Genomic DNA, 18,117 nt, shown 5'->3' with positions numbered 1-18,117 from the left:
GCATGGCCAACAACTGGTGTTCCGATCTTCAGGTCACGCGACAGACATAGATGAGACTGAACCACTCCCACCTTTAAGGATAAACTTCATAGGTATGTATAAAACTGCTACTCCTTGACATCCATAGAAGATAGTACCCTCTTCACCCTCCTCCTCCTGACAAACAAGCCCCAGTCGAAATCAGGACAGCGATAAGATTAGATCCGCCTTATCAACCACAGTTAACTGTCGCGTGCCAAGCCCCTCCTCTGTTTTCTTTTTTTTTTCTTTTGTGAATTTTCTTCTCCGCCTTCTTCCGCCCACGCATGCATCATTCACTGCACTGCATTGTACCCCTCTTCACTCACCACCAAGCAAAGTACCCCGCTACACCAACCTGGACATAAACCACGGTATTCCACTGTTAAACCTCTTCTCTCCTCCCTTCCACGAAGTTTCGCCAATTCTCCCATCTCCAACCCCCCGCAAACCTGGCACATTTAGTACCGTATATCCAAAACAAATACATTCAGTCAAACTCTAAAGCCTCCGCCCAAAATGTCCGCCCCAACTGCCGGAACCACTTCGGCACTTCCCACCCCCCCAATGGACCGCGTCACTGTCCTCGAGCAGGACCGCTCCCTGCTGAGCCTCATGACCATCATCCGCGACGTGCACACCGACGACCGCGCCTTCGTCTCCGCCGTGGAGAAAGTCGTGCATCGTCTGATCTCTTCCGGTATGGTCACGTGCTTTTGTTCGGGGCAAGCAGGTAGAAAAAAAGAAACCCACTAATGCGAAGAGAGGATATCAGCGCTGAACCATGTCCCCGCGGAGGAGTATACCGTCACCACACCGCTGGATACTACGTACAAGGGCCTCCGGTTCACGAAGGGGGTCTGTGGCGTGAGCATCCTGCGCGCCGGCGCGAGCATGGAGCAGGTTTTGCGGGATACGTGGACGTAAGTAGCTTCCGGTCATCCTTTCGGTTTGTTGTGTGTTGGAGTTTTAGATGGGAGGCTGATTGTAGGGGCTGTGTAGCGGGCGTCTGAGCTTCGGAAAGCTCCTGATCCAGCGCGACGAGGAGACGAGTATCGCCAAGAGTTATTACTCGAAGTTGCCGGCGGGGATTCGCGATGATGGTACGTTTCTTCTGTCTTCTTTTAGGGTTCCTTGTTCTTTTTCTGGGAGATGTTCTTACCAGGCGAGTGTAGTGGTCTTGCTTCTCGAGCCGATGCTCGCGACCGGAGGCTCGGTCATCAAGGCGGTGGAGACGCTGACCGAGCATGGCGTGCCGGAGGAGTCGATCGTGTTGGTCAATGTCGTCTCCTCGAAGAAGGGGCTCGAGGTGGTCACGGGCCGGTTCCCCGCGTTGAAGATCGTGTCGGCCGCGGTGGATGCGGATCTGACGGCGCAGAAGTGAGTGTTCCTGCTTCATCTTGGAGGGGTCATGCAAAACAGGAGTACTGACTGGTCGTAGCTACATTAGCCCTGGTTTGGGTGACTTCGGGGACAGATACTATGGTACGTGCTGAGTATGCCTCGAGGCGGGAGGGGGCAGTCGGTGTTTCGGTGGCTATGGTAGTGTAGTATCTCTTTCGTGGGGTTTTGGATTTTTGGGTGTTTCTTTGCGTTGTGGGGAGGGTGGATCGTAGGCTGGAATTTGGATATGTCTTGCATGTATGGTTGGATAGGTTTAGGTTGTATATTCATCGCATTAGGTGGGGGTCTTTTGAGTGGAATGTTCTTTCGCTGTTATATTGCAAATACCAGATCAAACACTTGATTTCCGGATGGGACTATTCACTTCGTCTTGTAAAGCCACTTTGCTTGACTATCTCTAACCAAGATCAGAAGACCGTCCCAAACAGCCGATCTCCAATATCCCCTACCCCGGGCTGAATATACCCCTTGGCATTCACCTCCGGATCCACTGCGCCTACCACGAACCGACTCCCCTCCGGCCACACTCCGGCTGCATGAGACAATCCCGTTGGTGTCGAGAGCATTGACAGGAAAGTTACCTTCTCCAGGCCCCATTCCCTACGGCCATGCATTAGCGACTCCATCACGGGGCTTCTGACAGCTCAACCCATGTCGAAAAACAGAAAGAAGAATGAGACTCACTCCAAAATCCCAACAACCGCCGCCGCCGTCCCACCCGTCGCGATCAACGGATCCAGCACCACCGCCCGTTTAATCTGCGCCGGCTTAAGAGGCAGTTTGTTGTAATACTCCACCGGCTGCAGCGTCGTCTGATCTCGGAAGATACCCAGGTGGTAGACTGCTGTCGAGAGGTTCTGTGGCAGGCTGTCCATGAAGCCGTCGAACATGGCAAGTCCAGAACGGAGGACGACGATCACGGCTACCGTTTCTTCGGGGGCTGTGGTGTCGAGATGGACGGACTTGGAGAGGGTAGTGGTCATTTCACGGACCAGGGAGCGGACCTCTGAGGGCTTGAGGTCGCGTTGGCGGAGGCTTTGGAGGAGGGCTGTGAAGGTGGTGTTGTGCACGTGGTGCACGTTGGAAGGGAGAGAGACAGTCATGGTGAGGTGGTGGTGAAATCTGGAGGATGTCGGGTGTGAATACAGCTGCAAAGGTGTGTGTGTGTGTGTGGTCTCAAGATGATGACGGTTTGCCGTGCTTGTATTTATTCTCCGATGCCTTGGCTCAAGTATCATAGACGGAAAACTTGCAATGTATCGATGCTGTTGCTGCGATATACCGTACAACGCTGGCGATACAGGCTGTATCGCGTGGTGTTATCAGATAAGATAGACGGTATCAGCCGAGGAACAGGGATGATAAGCGCCTTCCCCGCTCTGAGTTGTTGTTTCTTTCCCCTCCTTCCTACTTCTGCCTCCAACGCAACTTCTTGATTCTTTTCAACCAGAGCCACTCAAGCAAAACACTTTGGGAAAGCCTACGAAAGATACGCAGTGCGAGAGCTACCATGGACTCCGACATCCAGCAACTTCTCGGTCTCGAGGCTGTCCGCGATCGCGCCCGTGTTGTCTTGAGCCTAGCCGAGCAAGGAAAGCTCCACCACTACGACTATCACCCCGACCGCTTGGACGCGACCGTGGACTATGTTATCAACATCATAACGGTGCGACATCCTACTCATAGATCCAACAGAGCTAGAACCTAACACGATATGTCTGACAGCGCGACTTCGGCCCCGCCCGATACGATCAGATCCCTCCCCACGGTCGCTGGCAGCACTTCGAAGTCGGCGGGGTGCCTCGACTACAGCAGCTTCTCGAGCGATGGACTCAAGCTGGATATGACGAGAAGGAGAAGGTGCGCAGTCTGTTGGATCTGTTCTTCGTCTCCGTGCTCCTCGACGCCGGAGCGGGCGATACCTGGCGGTATGTCGAACCAGAGACGGGAAATGTGTATAACCGCAGTGAAGGGATCGCGGTCGCTTCGCTGTATATGTTCCTCAACGGGGACTTTGCCAAGCAGGGGTCGGAAAGGAATGATGTCGTGCATGGTAGACTTCCACATTGTCCTCTTTCATTTAGCAAGGCTGACTGGTGTTGTTGAACAGGGGAGGCGCTGAAAGGCCTGACGGTGGATGTATTGACCCAGGGGTTCCAGGTTGATGATCAAAGCAATCCGCTCGTTGGAGCCGGTGCACGCGTGGAGATCCTACAAAGACTGGGGCAGTCAATAACCAGTCTCCCTGAGATATTCGGACCGTCCGGTCGCCCTGGCCAGCTTCTCGGTGAGCTCAATGCTTTCTAGTCTACCCGAGTGTACACTGACTAATGCAGACCATCTTCTCTCCTCGGGCGCGGAGAACCTCGATTACGCCCGACTCTGGGCGGTGCTGCAGCAGACCTTGATTCCAATTTGGCCATCCGACCGAACTCGCGTTCGCGGACACCCGATCGGCGACGCATGGCCTCTGCCTGTATTGTCGGAATCCTCCCAGATCACCGCGACAGACCCCGAAACGGCCACCATCCAGCCTTTCCACAAGCTGACACAGTGGCTGGCTTACTCACTCAAGGTTCCCTTCGAGCGCATACTGAAAATCACCTGGAAGAATGCGGAGCTGGGAACCGGTCTGCCCGAATATCGCAATGGAGGGTTGTTCGTGGACATGGGGGTTTTGACGCTCAAGCCAGAGGCGATGGAGCGTGGGCTGCGCACCTCCGGGGCCGCGCTGCCGTGTTTCGCGGTGGGAGATGGGGAGATTGTCGAATGGCGAGCGATGACGGTTGCTTTGCTAGACGAACTGCACAAGCGGATTCTGGGGAGTGGGAAATTGGGAGATGTTCGATTGACGCTGCCCCAGATGTTGGAGGCTGGCTCGTGGAAAGCGGGTCGGGAGCTCGCGGCGGAAAAGCGGCCGGAGACTAAGTCCAGTCCCATCCTGAACTCTGGGGACGGCACTTTGTTCTAGGTTATTTTCTGAGAGATGTAGCTGGGTCAAGATTCGATCGGATGAAATGCTAGCAGTGACTTGAGCAATATTTTGCAGAGTGTCGGAGCCATGTTTGACGCTCGACCATACTTATCCTGGCTAACCGACCTTGATGGCTGCATGAGTAGTAAGAAAAAAGGGAGTTTTGACAGCTTGGACCCCTCTAGATTATCAACCGTGGAGAGACTAAACTGTCGTCACCCTGACGAAATTCATAGAAGGGCCACGTATAGACAGTGAGTGAGACTTTTAAGGGACACCCTTGAGCGGACGGGAGGGAAGCTTATCTTAACCCCTTTCCCGCTTGCCATCGATCTCAGCAGGGCAGGACATCGGCTTGAACCCGCATTGACTCGATTTGTCACGATTGGCGCCAATCCCTCCAATAAAAGGTGGACCGGAACCGAACCCCTTATCACCCATCCCATCACCCTCACAGATCGCGACATCTTGTCCTAGCCCTGGCAAATGCGCGTCGATAATTTAATCAGCCACCCTTGCCGAGGCTTTCGGCCCCCCGTAAGCGGGAGGAGGCACTGCGGCCGATGGGTCTTTGGGTCTTTGCCCTCCCGAGCCCCAGTCCGTGCCGAATACCCGGTACAACAACACTCCGACCATTTTTGCCCTTAGGGATGCGCCGATAGGATCTTAAGAACAAGCTTCGATTGCAGCACGATGCGCAGGGTCTTGCAGTCCATCACACGTACACCTCAAGGGTCTATTTCTCAGTTATCTAATCTTTCAATGGCCGAGTCATGCTGCAGGAAAACTATCATTCTCATGCATTCATTGCGGGGCTGTGGGTCCGTAAAGACCCAATTCGTTAGTGCTGGTTTTTTTTCTTCTTCTGCCGTCTTGTTTTGCACCGAGTCAGATTGCAATCAGCACGATAAAAGCAATGAGTCGCCCGACTGGTCTCACCCACCCCCTCAGGTGTCTGAGACAATTCCTCCCTATGCGGACAGCCCCGTCGAAAGCGTGAATAAATTTTGGGTTTATAACATTTCCCGAAGCAATGCTATGATGCCGTGAATCACTGCACCACTTTCCAAGAATACAGTCCGCAGGGAATAAAGTTAAAATGGTCGAGGATCTGGAACAGCATCGCGAAAAAGGCACCCTTCCCAGGGGGGTCTATCGCACTCGGATCCCCCATTGGCGCATGCTCCTCGACCAAGGCGCCATCAACGAAGAGATCCTCGAATTTGAATATCCCGGCAGTGGCACGGAGGAGGATCCCTATGTGGTCTCTTGGATTCCCAACGACTGCCGCAACCCACTGCTCTTCAGCGCGGCGCGGAAGATCACCATCACTCTGATTGTCGCCTTCTCCACCTTGACCGTCGCCCTGACCTCCTCCACCTACAGCGGCAGCATCAAGGAAATCGTCGAAGATCTCCATGTCAGCTCAGAAGTCGCGACCATCGGCCTGGCGCTCTTCGTGCTGGGGTTCGCGGTTGGCCCGATCTTCTGGGCGCCGGTCAGCGAGGTCTTCGGTCGCCAAACCCCCTTTATGGTCAGCTTCTTCGCCATGACCGCATTTTCAGCCGGGTGCGCCGGAGCGCAAAACATCTGGACACTGTGCATCCTGCGATTCTTCGCTGGATCATTTGGGTCCTCACCCTTCACCAACGCGGGAGGCACGATCTCGGACATGTTCACGGCGCGGCAGCGCGGCCTGGCCCTAAGTCTGTACGCGGCCGCCCCCTTCCTGGGACCCGCCCTGGGCCCCATCATCGGCGGATTCCTGGGGATGAGCGCAGGCTGGCGCTGGGTGGAGGGTTTCCTTGCGTTACTGGCGGCCCTGATCTGGGTCCTGATGGCCGTCTTCATCCCGGAGACCTACGCGCCCGTCCTCCTCCGGCAACGCGCCCTGCGCCTCTCCCAGCTCACCGGCCGGGTCTACCGCAGCAAGATTGAGCTGGACAAGGGCCCCGTCTCGCTGCCGCGCCTCCTGAAGACCACGCTCTCGCGCCCCTGGGTCCTGCTTTTCCGCGAGCCGATCGTCCTCCTCTTCGCCGTCTACATCGCCATCGTCTACGGCACGCTCTACATGTTCTTCTCGGCCTTTCCAATCGTCTACGAGGACATCCGCGGCTGGAACCCGGGCGTCGGCGGCCTCGCCTTTCTAGGGATTATGGTAGGCATGATCATCGGCGTCGGCGTCACCATCCCCGCCAACCTGCACTTCATCAAGGTCCAAGACCGCCACGGGGGATTCGCGCCCCCCGAGGCCCGCCTCCTGCAATGCATGCCCGGCGCCCTCGCCATCCCCATCAGCCAGTTCTGGTTCGCCTGGACCGACTCCCCCTCCATCCACTGGAGCGTCAGCATCATCGCCACCGCGCCCTTCGGCTTCGGCGTCATCCTGATTTACTTGGGAGTCATGAACTACCTCATCGATTCCTACACCATCTACGCCGCCTCCGTGCTAGCCGCCAACACCGTCCTCCGCTCTATCTTCGGGGCCGTCTTCCCCATCATCGCCCCTTACATGTACAGCGGCGCGGGCATCCACTGGGCCCCCTCCATCCCGGCGTTTCTGAGTCTGTTATGCATGCCAGCCCCGTTTCTGTTTTATAGGTATGGAGCGGCGATCCGGAAGAAGTGCAAGTTTGCCGCCGAGTCGGATCGCTACATGCGTGCCTTGCAGGAGAATGCGGCGCGGAAGGCCCAAGTGGTTGAGAATCAGAGGCTGGTGACGGGGGAGCCGGTGGTTTTGGCGGATGGGGAGCCGGGTCCTGCGGAGGCTGTTGGGGGAGGAGAAGGAGGAGGAGGCGCAGCAGCAGCAGCAGCAGCAGGAGCAGGTGAAAAGTGATCTATGTATCTGTTGTCTACTATTTTGATTCTCGGTCTTCTTAATAATGGGTTGCAAGGCGTATACGGTAGATATAGACGCGGATGGAGTATACCAGGTACCCATGCGTTCCGGATACAGTTCACGAAGAATAGATTTGGTTCAAGGGATTTAGGAGACGAAAGACAGGCAAAAGGTAAATTTATTCGAAGTCTTCACATGGTGTTAACTTTCGCCTTGCGGCTATGTACTCTGATTGTTTTACCAACGTAGGGTTCTAGGTCTCTATTTTTGGGGGACGAGATCACTACATGATGGACACTTACCAGGGACTATGATATATATATTACCCAATGACAGAGAGCCTGCACAGCCGAGAGGCAGAAATCCGGTACAACCGAATCCCTGCAGCTCCGAAAGAGTCGTCCCATCAGCTCCCCACCACCCTGTTGTTTTCTCCTTTTTCTCCTTCGAAATGAGGGGAGAAAAATACGGGCGATAGCCGATCTCGTGGACTTTGTTCGCCTTTTGCGGTCTCGTCATCCCGACCGACAATTTGCAGGGCCGGGCTGGACGGGGCCGCGACCCACACGCGCGCGGGTTCTCTGTCTGCACAAATCCGAGTTATGCATCGACGTCGGATGCCACAAAGTACAGTGCGTACTTATGCGCTGTTTGGCATCTGGGGCTCAATGGATAGGCCGGGCGTTGGAGTCGAACGGCCAAACAACCGGGGAAGGTGGATTTATTGCACGATAGGGTGTTAGATCGTGGCGAGTCACTTATTCACCAGTTTGATCGTTGTGTGTGGTGATGCTTTAATGTATCTCATGCATTTGAAAGCTCCAGAGTGTAGCCTCTCCGCCACCAGCGTGCCAACAATGACCAGGCTCGGATCGATTCGTCGGTCCGTCGGACATTACGGGAGAGATTCGACCTTGGGCTCTTTGACGACCCGTTTGTTGATGAGGAGGCGGCGCGGGAGATTGTGGGACAGCCGCGCTGGAAGGACGCGGGCGAGGCCGCGCAGAGGAAAGCATTCACTTCGCTGAAGATTGAGAAGAATGTTCTGCCACTGCGCAAGGCAGGCTATCTGGGGAAGAAGGTCGATGTGGAGGGTGTCAGTCCGGCTGCGGCGAAGGCAAGGGGCTTCGAATTGTCTCCCCTCGAAGCGGCGAACCTTGCCATACTGCGCCTGAAATGCCCATACGAGCCGCGTCCCGGAGCTTTTAGGTCCTTTCTCCGTGTCGGCTCGTTGGAAGTTTCGACAGAGGAGAAGGGTCGCCAAGCTAAGATCCTCTCCACGGTTTCAATCCGCCCAGCAGATTGCCATTTGCCGAGCCAAGTGGTCTACAGAAGGTGTCTCTGGACTCGAGAATGGGAATCAAGTCCGAAATTAACTAGTCAACAACCGGTTTGCTCGGTTGTAGCCGCGGTGTACGGAGTAGCGGGAGCGGGAACTTCCTGCCGCATCTCCACAATGTGCAGAAAGCAACACCCGCTGCCTGAGCAGTCGACAGATGGCCCAATTTGCAATCACCTAGAGCACATAGGGGAATGGTCCTACCCCAGTTCCAAGCAGTCACGTGTCAGACTGATAATACGCGGCCTTTGTGTGGGGAAGCTACATGTCCGAAGCAGCCCTCGCAAACCCACACCAAATTAGGATAAGTTTCTTCTCCGCAGGAAATCAGGTCGGCACAACCCCACATACAAGGGCTCTAGATATGACATGTACATTCACCAATATCTGCCCGATATCTGAATCTGTATTACTTTGAATAAGTTGGTGTTTTGTGAGGCAAGCCCTGAAGAACTCAACCCGGAGTCCAAATCTTGGCAGGAGGATCTGTGGATGTCAACCTTGCTGCTTGGCGGCAAATTCTGGCAAAGGCGCGAATAATTATAGATCTCGTACAAAGCTTGTTTTCTCTTGTCCTGCGCTCGGACCTTGGAGAAATCAGCTAGGGTTGATGACGACTGCAGACGCGACTTGGGAAGTTCAGATACTAATTCTCACTAGCTTCACGGTTGCAGCAGACAGGTGTTTCCCATTGGGACAAATACTTCGATATCGGACACGGTGCAATGGCAAAATAGCCTCGGGTCGGGGATACAGCATCCGCGGCGTCCGTGCAGTTACCAACTAACTAATTGCATTGCTGATATTGGCCGCTGTATGGTGTTTCCGGGTTATGGTGTGAGGCCTATAATCGCTAGCGGCGTCGCACTACCACACGGAACTTGACAGGTGGAACGTGATCTCTTGATAGTGCAATCACAAATATGGGTGAACACAGTGAGTGCTGACCAGGATGGTGGGTTCACAATCGACATACCCGTTTGAGGCCAAAAGCCGCTTCGGTCTTCATCACCAATGTTGCAATTCATCGATCAACTCGGGATACCGACACAGTTGTACATTGGACGAAATGGTTGAAAAAACTTCGAAGCCGCTTTCTGTGAAGACGTAAATTTCCACAAATGAAGGGGACGTTCACGCGTTCTGGCTAAGGTACAGTAGTTTACCTTAGCGTTGGTCGGTCATCACATCGGACGACGCGATAACATTCGACGAAATAGCAATTTGACGCTGCAGCTAGCTCAGACACCGGACTCGCTCTTCGTTCTTTGGAACTGCTCGGACATTGTCTCAGAGGGAGGCATTATTGCATGGGTGTCCGACGCGAAAAGCCCCAGTCCTAGCTCAGCAGCGGAGTATAAAAACGTGGTCTGTCTGCTCGCAATGCTACGTTCAAGCAGAGAACATCCAGTCTTTCTTTCATTCTCCAGCTCCGAGCTCTTTTCATTCTTTTTGTCTGCTTTGCTTGGATCCATCATTCAAAATGCCTTCCTTTGTCCACTCTCTTTGGATTCTTCTTCTGGCTCCGCTGGTCACAGCCGCCAGTAGCACCTGCAACACCACCGCTCTCAACACGACTACGTACTGGTACGATATCACCGTCGACGGCACAACCGTCTTTGATGTCGCCCGCGCCACCAACCGCGGCGTGTGCGACATTGGCCGGCAGAACCTCATGGCGGACGTGACCATCATTCCCAACGTGGGGGAGTCCTTCCTGATCCCAGCCGAGGTGTGCGAGCCAGACAACACCAGCTGCCTGTTGCCCAACACCACCGCCACCCGCACGTGTATCTACGGCGGACCACGTCTCTATTACACGGTGCGCGGTGACACCTACGAAGTCATCGCACGGCGTCTCAACATCACCGTCGAGTCCCTCATGCATGTCGATGGGTCTTCAAACGAAACTCTGGTCAACCCGACCTCGCCCACAGCCCTCCTGACTGTCGGCCAGTTCATCAAGGTGCCCCAGTGCGACCCCAGCCAGTGTATCCTTCAACCCTACTCCTTCAGCTGGGGTGTGTACAAGGATCTCGCCGACCACTTCGGGACCACTGTCGGGCAGATCATGATGCTGAGCCCCACATACAACTACAGTAGTCTGGCCTTCACCCCGGGTGGTCAATATCCCCCGATCAATATTCCGATTAACTGCACCGCATTGTCCGACACTGTTACTGTTCTGGATTGAGTGAAGCAGGTGTATGGGCTTGTGGAACGCGGCCGGGGCCATTGTCTTTTCCCTCACTAGAATCATCACGACCGATTTGCGGGTCGATGTGCCACTACCAACCTCGAAGAACTTGTCAATTTCTTCATTTCTTTACTTCGGACTTTTGCATTCAGTGATTCGCTTTGCAAATTTCTCAGAGTCATTCTGTACAGCTTCGATATCGTTGGTATTCTTGTAAGGCCTTTGTCCTATTTGACTCTAGTAAGGCACGAAGAATCTCACATCTTGGTTTACGTCTGCGTCAACATGCGGTTTTATGTTCCTATATTCTATTCACATTGAGTAATAAACCTCTCTAAACAAACACCAAACTCGCATTTCCCAGGATGTTGCTTTCTTACCAATGCTGTACGCTGCTTCGTAGTACTCTGTGACATGGGTGGCACAGAGTACTTCACTTAGGGTTAGGTGGTAAACCATGGGTCTTTTCCGCAACATTGAGAATTACAGTACGATATATTGTGGTATACCTTGGAAGTATCTAGTAGAAAGTAAAGAGGATGGCAGCTGCTATTCGATGTAATAGTGGGGCCCAATGACTTGAACGACTGAATTACAAACAACCCTGGTGCGATGTTACGTGTTCGTGCGGCACTAGTTAATGCAAGACAACTCACGGAAACCACTTTCTGACAGAGGATCGCTTTGCTCGATCTTTGACCCGCAGTGCAGCAAACATAAATAGATACAAGCTGTTCATTGCCCCGCCGGATTATCTTTGACGAAGAAAATCAATCTACTATGTAGTTGCGGATTTGACCCTTGGGCGAGGGATGAACAAAATGCCGTCCCTAGTGCGACGTCTGAAGCGCCGAGTACGTGGGAGGCTCCGGAAGGAACGAACAAACAGCCAATGAGAGAACACGTGAATTCACAAGCCAAATAGGTTGCCGGAGGCTTCGACTGTCAACACCACCAGGTCCGCACTTCCGGTCTCTCCATCATCTCAAATTGAACGAGAGCAACCGCGACGGAGCCGCCATCGGTCGAGATAGACCCCAAGAACAAGACCAAGTGGATCTCTGGGCTCGGTCATTCGGGATATTTCAGAAAAAAACCACGGCCAGGATCTGGTGACAGCTTACAAAAGCCACCTAGGCGCTCCTGGAGGATGTACTGGTGACGCCAACCCAGACCCCTCCAGCCGAAGTTCCGTGGAAGCCGCGATAAACAAGCTTGTACTAGACCGAGAAAGGAGGCAATGGAAGATCACCATTGGTGATAAGGACAAAACCATACGCGCACAGTTCGAGAAGTTAGCGAATTTTGTCCTTTGGTCCGATGGATTCGTCAAGACTGTGTACATATCACTCGACCATGGAGCCGATATTAGCCTTGAATGCTCTCCTCAAACGGCCGCCACAATAGCGGTGCAAGGCTGGCGCCAAAAGGTTGTGGAATCACTGCTTGATAGTGGAGATGATGTCAATGAAGAAAGTGAAGACGGGACCGCACTTCGTATAGCGGCAGCAAGTGGGCATCCGAGAACTGTGGATATTACTTGACCATGGAGCAGACCCGAACATGCACGGCAATGAGCCTAGCAGTACGGCACTATACGGAGCTGCAGCAAATGGCCACCAGCGAGTTATCGCGATAATGCTCAATCATGAGAGCGGGTCGACGTTGCAAGATGACGATGTCCACGCAGCACTTCGGGCAGCGAGAGAAAGCAAGTACTTAAATTGACGAGATGCTAGAGAAGTATACAACTCTAGATGGAGCTTTCCTGTAATGATATTACCTGCTGTTGAGACGCTGATTTCGGACTCCGAGATCATGTTCTCTTTTCTGACGCATGCTACAACTAAACCGGTCCTATATTGTTATACTTGCAGTGTATAATCACTACAATGCCTTGACTTTTAAGATATAATATGACAAGATCCTTTTTATGAAAGCTTAAACCCTGAGTTGGCTATGCAATCCCCAAATGTGAGGGCCGAGTTGTAACATCGCAACTTCCTTTTCGCCATAATTGTTCGGTTGCTCGATCCAGATTAAGGAAGTATTCGCTTGTTCTACTACTACAATTTAAATACTTTGGCTTTGCTTAGTGCATCTTACCTTTTGAAACTAGCCTCCCAGAATATCCCATTTAAGCCACCGCTTGGCCCATCACCGTCCACCACCCACCCGTTATCTTCACGTTTCTAGACTAGCAGAGATGAACAAGCCTGGCTAAGATTAGGACACTGGATGTAGGGTTGATGGATATCGGCGGTGGTCTATTGAAGTGCTGGCTCCTAACCAGGGATCCAGTGGAATGGGCTGGATTTATACTAGAACTAAATATTTTTTGACTTAGGGATGCAGAAATAGGGAAACGAACTAAAAGGTTTAACGACATGACGCTTGAAGACTTTGGATCTTTTCAGCAGGAGTGCAAATGTAAACCCCGTGAGATTCTAGCAAGTACCTAACCAGATATATTGATGTAGCCAGGATGTGTGCTCAACAAATATGCCAGCCCGACCACTGGGCAATTGTTTTGGTGGCTGGCTGAAGACTCAGCCAGCCACATCAGCCATATACGGGTTGGAGACCCGATTCGGCGATAGCCGAGCCCTACATCGTGACAGGTGGAGGCAGTCCCCACGACGCACGACATACAAACTTCGGTCATGCAAGCTAACTAGCTGCTTCGGGTATCGAGGAACTCGTATAGCTAGTTGGATCAGTGGCCGTCATAATGGGTTTCAACCTTATGAGCGCGTCGTAACCCCCCAATATAGACATAAAGAGATCCCCACCCTGAAACGCCGTTATCAAAATCTCGTTCTGTCAATACCGTGCGCAAAACCCTACTGTAAACCCAGAACCTCACTTGAATTAATAGCAGTTATGATATGAGCCAGGTCCCGGGCCATACTAACTATCACCATGCCAAGAGAACACTAAGACGAACCTAACGATGTATGTTTCCTCCCGTGCTTGCTCTTTCAGAATCCCCAAATCCTCCGTAGCCTCCCCAGACTGACCCAGTCCTCCTGGAATACAGCCACTTATATCGGCGACACAGGCGCCTACCGCCTCCAAAGAGGCTGCTACTACCACATCCGCCTACCCCACGGCGACGGCCGCAAGATGAGCATTGTCGTCCCGCAAGACAAGAGATACGACTACTTCGGACCCCTGTGTTTCGGCCCCGAGCATGCCGCACTCTGTTCGCTGCACGAAGATAATGAGTTTTAGATCAACGACAAGGATGCGAGACTCAACGTGCAACGCGCGCGGGGCGCCGAGGAACACGGGATCTCGGCCAGCGTGGATGCCATCTACTGGCACTACAAGAAACAGGGCGAGACACTGAACGGCCATCGAACCGCGACGGGCGAAACGATCATCTGGGGAAATTGGATGGGCGGCACGTTGCATCTCAGCGAGACTCCAATCGTTGACACGTTGTTCGACGAGGATTATTATCCCGCCGTCTTCACCTCCAGTTGGGATAAGGAGGCCAATAAGCAGATGGGGAACTTCGCGGTGGAGCTCGTAAATGTTGGGGATATCTAGATGACCTCCTGATAAAATTAATTAGTAGTATTTCTCAATCATGACTACCTTGATGAGCTTAGACATCAGGGCAGCCTCGCCCGCCTGTATTAACATGTGTATTTGGCCATCGTGCATGGATCCATCCCGTCAATCGATCTCATCCACAAACCATCCTCCTGCAGAGGTAAATCTTCTAGCCGAATCCGACATGCATGCAGGCCGCAAGCGAGTCGTTCCGTTCCGGACAACTGCGAATCTCAGTTGCCCGTCAGCTATGTAATAGCTACCAATTGAAGAGAAAAGAATCTGGAGTGGACTGGGTGGCTGATCGACCATCTCTCTTTTTGTTCTCCGCCACATCGGTGATAGGACAATGGAAGCGAATGCGGGGCTTCCAATCGAGCCCGGACAAACGGTGGAGCGATTGTGGCAATGCTGCAGGGCAACGGATGTAATCTCCTCGCTAATTTGCCGGGAGTCTAGACTCCCAAAGGCTTCAGAAAAATCTTGCATCTTCAACTCTAAGCGAAGGCTATTGCCGAGGCAACCATCATCCAAAGGTTCGCGGCCTGAGGCATTGAAGCGAAGCCTATCTTCAACGGTGTAGGGAGAAATCAATCCGATACCCGTGACTGACCACTGATATTTGCCCAAATGACTCGGACTGGAGGCCTTCGTGGCGCATCCCAGCAGTAGGATAAACTATCTAAGAAGCTGGCCATCGCAAGCACCTGGTGGCATGTTACCTGTCATGTTCGACTACAGACTAACCGGCTGAGAAGCTGGTCGAATCACCCCTGTTCCACAGATTACATCTTTCTATTATTATGGTTCTCAGCACATGTGAACTACTAATGAACCAAAAGTGAATCTGGTCATATCGATGCTTCTTTCACTTCAAACTTCAAAGCTGGCAAATACAATCGTCAAGTGAGATGTGCATCAGCCACAGGCAAGGCTTGGCCCCTTATGGCTGAACTAAGACGAAGACGTTCCCCGATAAGTGGAGACCCAGTGGGTCATTGAGCTCTGTAGCAATCTAACACAGAGCTACGTTCGAGCTGATGGTGACGATAATGGGGTTGCAATTCAATGACCCAAAGCTTTCCATGAGCTGCAAAAAGTATTTAACAGTTAGATAGCCCGCTCAACTAATTTCTTCTAGCTCAGTATTCTTTCGCTTCTGAGCTTGCCGCCATAGAACACACATCACTATGGCCGCGCTCTGGGATTCTGCGTCTCCCGTGGACAATGGTGATGAAGTCTTATCCAGTATAGCGGAGCTGGCAGGTAGGCGAACTATCTTATCTTCCCGCTAGAGGGAAAGTCAAATAACATTGAATGACAGAAGAAAACCCAACTGGGCCAGCGGCACAAGCCTATGCTCCCAGCGATGTTCTCAACCTCTACCGGTTGAGCCCTGACAAGCCGTGGACGAAGCAGATTCCAAAAGACCTGACCGAGCCAGTCGAAAGCCTGGAAGCCGTAAAGTCTCCCATGATAGTCCGATGGACCAAGGACGAGGACGCCCGCTGGCAGGCCCGGTCCTTCACCTTGCAGAGCGAGGAGATCAAGCAGGCTCTGACGCCAGCGTTCGCGGGTTACGCCGGCATCACCATGACTCTGGAGACTCTCACATTCGAGTACCCATACGTACCCTTCGTACGCCGGTGGCAGCAGTTCTGCCAGACCCGCGAGGATACGCAGAACCCGACAATCCGCTCCTACCTCGACCTGCTGCACCAGCTTCTGGAAACCGGAGTTGGCGACATCCTCACCCGTCGGGCAGACCTGCTCAAGAACGGGGTCATTACCCACGACCTCCTGTGGACGGTCTTCAATCCGCAGACGGTTCTCTTCAGCGCGGGCAGCGGCACCCCTCGGGCGTACGAGTGCGTAGACTCGTTCACGCACGGCCAGGACGGCTTTGTCGAGGTCAAGACGAGGTACATTGACTACGACGGGGAGAATTATCACTATGAGCACGAGGCATTTAATATCTGCCTATTCAAGGGCACGATGGCCCTCGACGCGCTGCAGATCTTCCCTCTGACAAGCCACCGGGACGCAGAAAGCGTTAAACAGCGGCTGATTGCACGCGGAAAGACGTGGGAATCATACGATTGCTCGCATTACAAGCACGTGCCGAACCACGGGCGCGTGATGATTGACCCCGCTGAATATAAGAAGCACAACCACAGCCATATGAGTGGATGGGAGACCGAGGTCACGGAAATCGGGACGACCATGACCGACCAGCACCGGCTGCTGGCCACCCCGTGGGTGCGCGGCTTCTCGTTGCGGAAGAAGGAGTGGCGGGCGTTCTTGGTTGATGATGTTGAGGATATTGTCTGGAACAAGGATGCCTTCGACTCCTTGGTCCTCCCCCGAGGGCAACAAGATCTAAAGAAGTTGATTCTCGCCGTCGCGAAAGCCCAGTCGCATGACTCATTTGACGATGTGGTTCAAGGCAAGGGCCAGGGTGTGATCCTGCTTCTAAGTGGCCCGCCGGGCGTTGGTAAGACGCTGACAGCGGAAAGTATCGCGGAAGCTATGAAAGTCCCGCTTTACGTGCTTGGAGCCGGGGACCTCGGGACAACTGTGGCTAATGTGGAAGCAAAGCTAGAGGAAGTCCTCGAGCTCGTGCCTCGATGGAACGCAGTACTTCTGATTGACGAGGTCGATGTCTTTCTGGAGGCCCGCACGGTGTCTGATCTGGCCCGAAATGAACTGGTCTCGATATTCTTACGAAAATTGGAGTACTACGAGGTATGTATGCATCAACTTGAAGTCTAGCGAGGAGCGACGCTGACGTGTCAACAGGGTATCCTATTCCTGACAAGTAATCGCGCGGAGAACATCGACCAGGGCTTCGACTCTCGTATTCATATTTCACTCCAATATCCGGAACTCGATGCTGTATCCCGGCGGCAGATCTGGGCGCAGTTCCTTCGCGCCACCGCAGATGTTACGGAGGCGCAGCTGGATAGCTTAGCGGAGTTGGAACTTAACGGTCGACAGATCAAGAATGTGCTGAAGACTGCGCATCTACTGGCGCGGGATCAAGAGCGAAGACTGGTGTTCGCTGATCTGGAGACGGTTGTCAAATTAAGGTCTCTGAGCGGGAAGCCTCCAACAGTATGGCAGAACTTACTCAAAAGCCTAGGGCTTGCTTGGCTTGGCCTAGTATAATGCACATTCTCAGTTTTTCTATCAACTAATTAACTCTGCTCTACGAAATATTATATCCTCTCATCGAAGACATATTCCACATGAAAGTAATATCGCGTTCCCGTGATCCGATGAGCCTCCACCATCTTGACACCTAGTATGATCTTCTGAGGTTAACCACATGGACTTTTTCCTTATAGTGTCCTTGTCTGGGGTAATTAACCGTGGCCGGCGGTGTAAGGTCCTTTACGCCCCGCTGGGAATACACGCTGGAATAATCGCCCTGGTACTTTGCTTAGAGAGATACTGCGTCCTATTCTCTATTCGGAATGCCGCTCGGGACATCTGGGTAACTGATGAGCTGCTACCTACTACTAGATATCCTCTGAGAGTGTCACGGATTATGGCATTCTTCTCGGACATTACTGGTATACCACTCACACAACCATAATCTCGATGCAGTGCATATTCTTTGTCGGGCTCTTCCACTTCAGCAAGATTTGGCCTCTGGATGCGTCTCCTAACCTAGCCCCTAAGAAAGGGTACGCTTGGGTTTCGTAGCTATCCTGATAGTCATTCCAGTTCTTACCTCTGACATAATTATCTAACCATATAGTTCTGTAGATACTCGAGTATTG

The 18,117-nt window shown here is 52.9% G+C and overlaps 6 protein-coding genes across 6 annotated transcripts; 5 read left to right on the top strand and 1 right to left on the bottom strand.

Moving 5' to 3' along the window:
- Positions 1-537: 537 nt before the first annotated feature.
- On the top strand, positions 538-1,514 carry ASPACDRAFT_47050 (uracil phosphoribosyltransferase; the record flags this gene model as incomplete). Its single annotated transcript, XM_020201890.1, has 5 exons — positions 538-718; positions 794-941; positions 1,021-1,121; positions 1,194-1,398; positions 1,460-1,514. The coding sequence occupies 5 exons, from the start codon at positions 538-540 to the stop codon at positions 1,512-1,514; spliced, it is 690 nt and encodes a 229-aa protein (XP_020052619.1).
- Positions 1,515-1,829: 315 nt separating this feature from the next.
- On the bottom strand, positions 1,830-2,525 carry ASPACDRAFT_47049 (uncharacterized protein; the record flags this gene model as incomplete). Its single annotated transcript, XM_020201889.1, has 2 exons — positions 1,830-2,022; positions 2,107-2,525. The coding sequence occupies 2 exons, from the start codon at positions 2,523-2,525 to the stop codon at positions 1,830-1,832; spliced, it is 612 nt and encodes a 203-aa protein (XP_020052618.1).
- A 198-nt stretch (positions 2,526-2,723) lies between these two features.
- Positions 2,724-4,522, top strand: ASPACDRAFT_125844 (URC4/urg3 family protein). The gene is made up of 4 exons (XM_020196851.1): positions 2,724-3,088; positions 3,148-3,475; positions 3,533-3,709; positions 3,759-4,522. The coding sequence occupies exons 1-4, from the start codon at positions 2,933-2,935 to the stop codon at positions 4,391-4,393; spliced, it is 1,296 nt and encodes a 431-aa protein (XP_020052617.1). The 5' UTR covers positions 2,724-2,932; the 3' UTR covers positions 4,394-4,522.
- Positions 4,523-5,495: 973 nt separating this feature from the next.
- ASPACDRAFT_1875139 (MFS transporter) lies at positions 5,496-7,232 on the top strand (the record flags this gene model as incomplete). Its single annotated transcript, XM_020198050.1, has 1 exon — positions 5,496-7,232. The coding sequence occupies one exon, from the start codon at positions 5,496-5,498 to the stop codon at positions 7,230-7,232; it is 1,737 nt and encodes a 578-aa protein (XP_020052616.1).
- Positions 7,233-10,057: 2,825 nt separating this feature from the next.
- Positions 10,058-10,768, top strand: ASPACDRAFT_47046 (LysM peptidoglycan-binding domain-containing protein; the record flags this gene model as incomplete). Its single annotated transcript, XM_020201888.1, has 1 exon — positions 10,058-10,768. The coding sequence occupies one exon, from the start codon at positions 10,058-10,060 to the stop codon at positions 10,766-10,768; it is 711 nt and encodes a 236-aa protein (XP_020052615.1).
- Positions 10,769-15,733: 4,965 nt separating this feature from the next.
- Positions 15,734-17,419, top strand: ASPACDRAFT_2797 (ATP-binding protein; the record flags this gene model as incomplete). The annotated part of the gene is made up of 2 exons (XM_020199527.1): positions 15,734-17,077; positions 17,132-17,419. Coding segments are annotated over 2 exons (1,632 nt in total), but the record flags the coding sequence as incomplete, so codon positions are not given.
- Positions 17,420-18,117: the final 698 nt, after the last annotated feature.

This window comes from Aspergillus aculeatus (assembly GCF_001890905.1).
Source record: "Aspergillus aculeatus ATCC 16872 unplaced genomic scaffold ASPACscaffold_17, whole genome shotgun sequence".
NCBI lineage: Eukaryota > Fungi > Ascomycota > Eurotiomycetes > Eurotiales > Aspergillaceae > Aspergillus > Aspergillus aculeatus.
The sequence above is the reverse complement of the archived record's forward strand: the minus strand, read 5'-3'. Positions and strand labels throughout refer to the sequence as shown.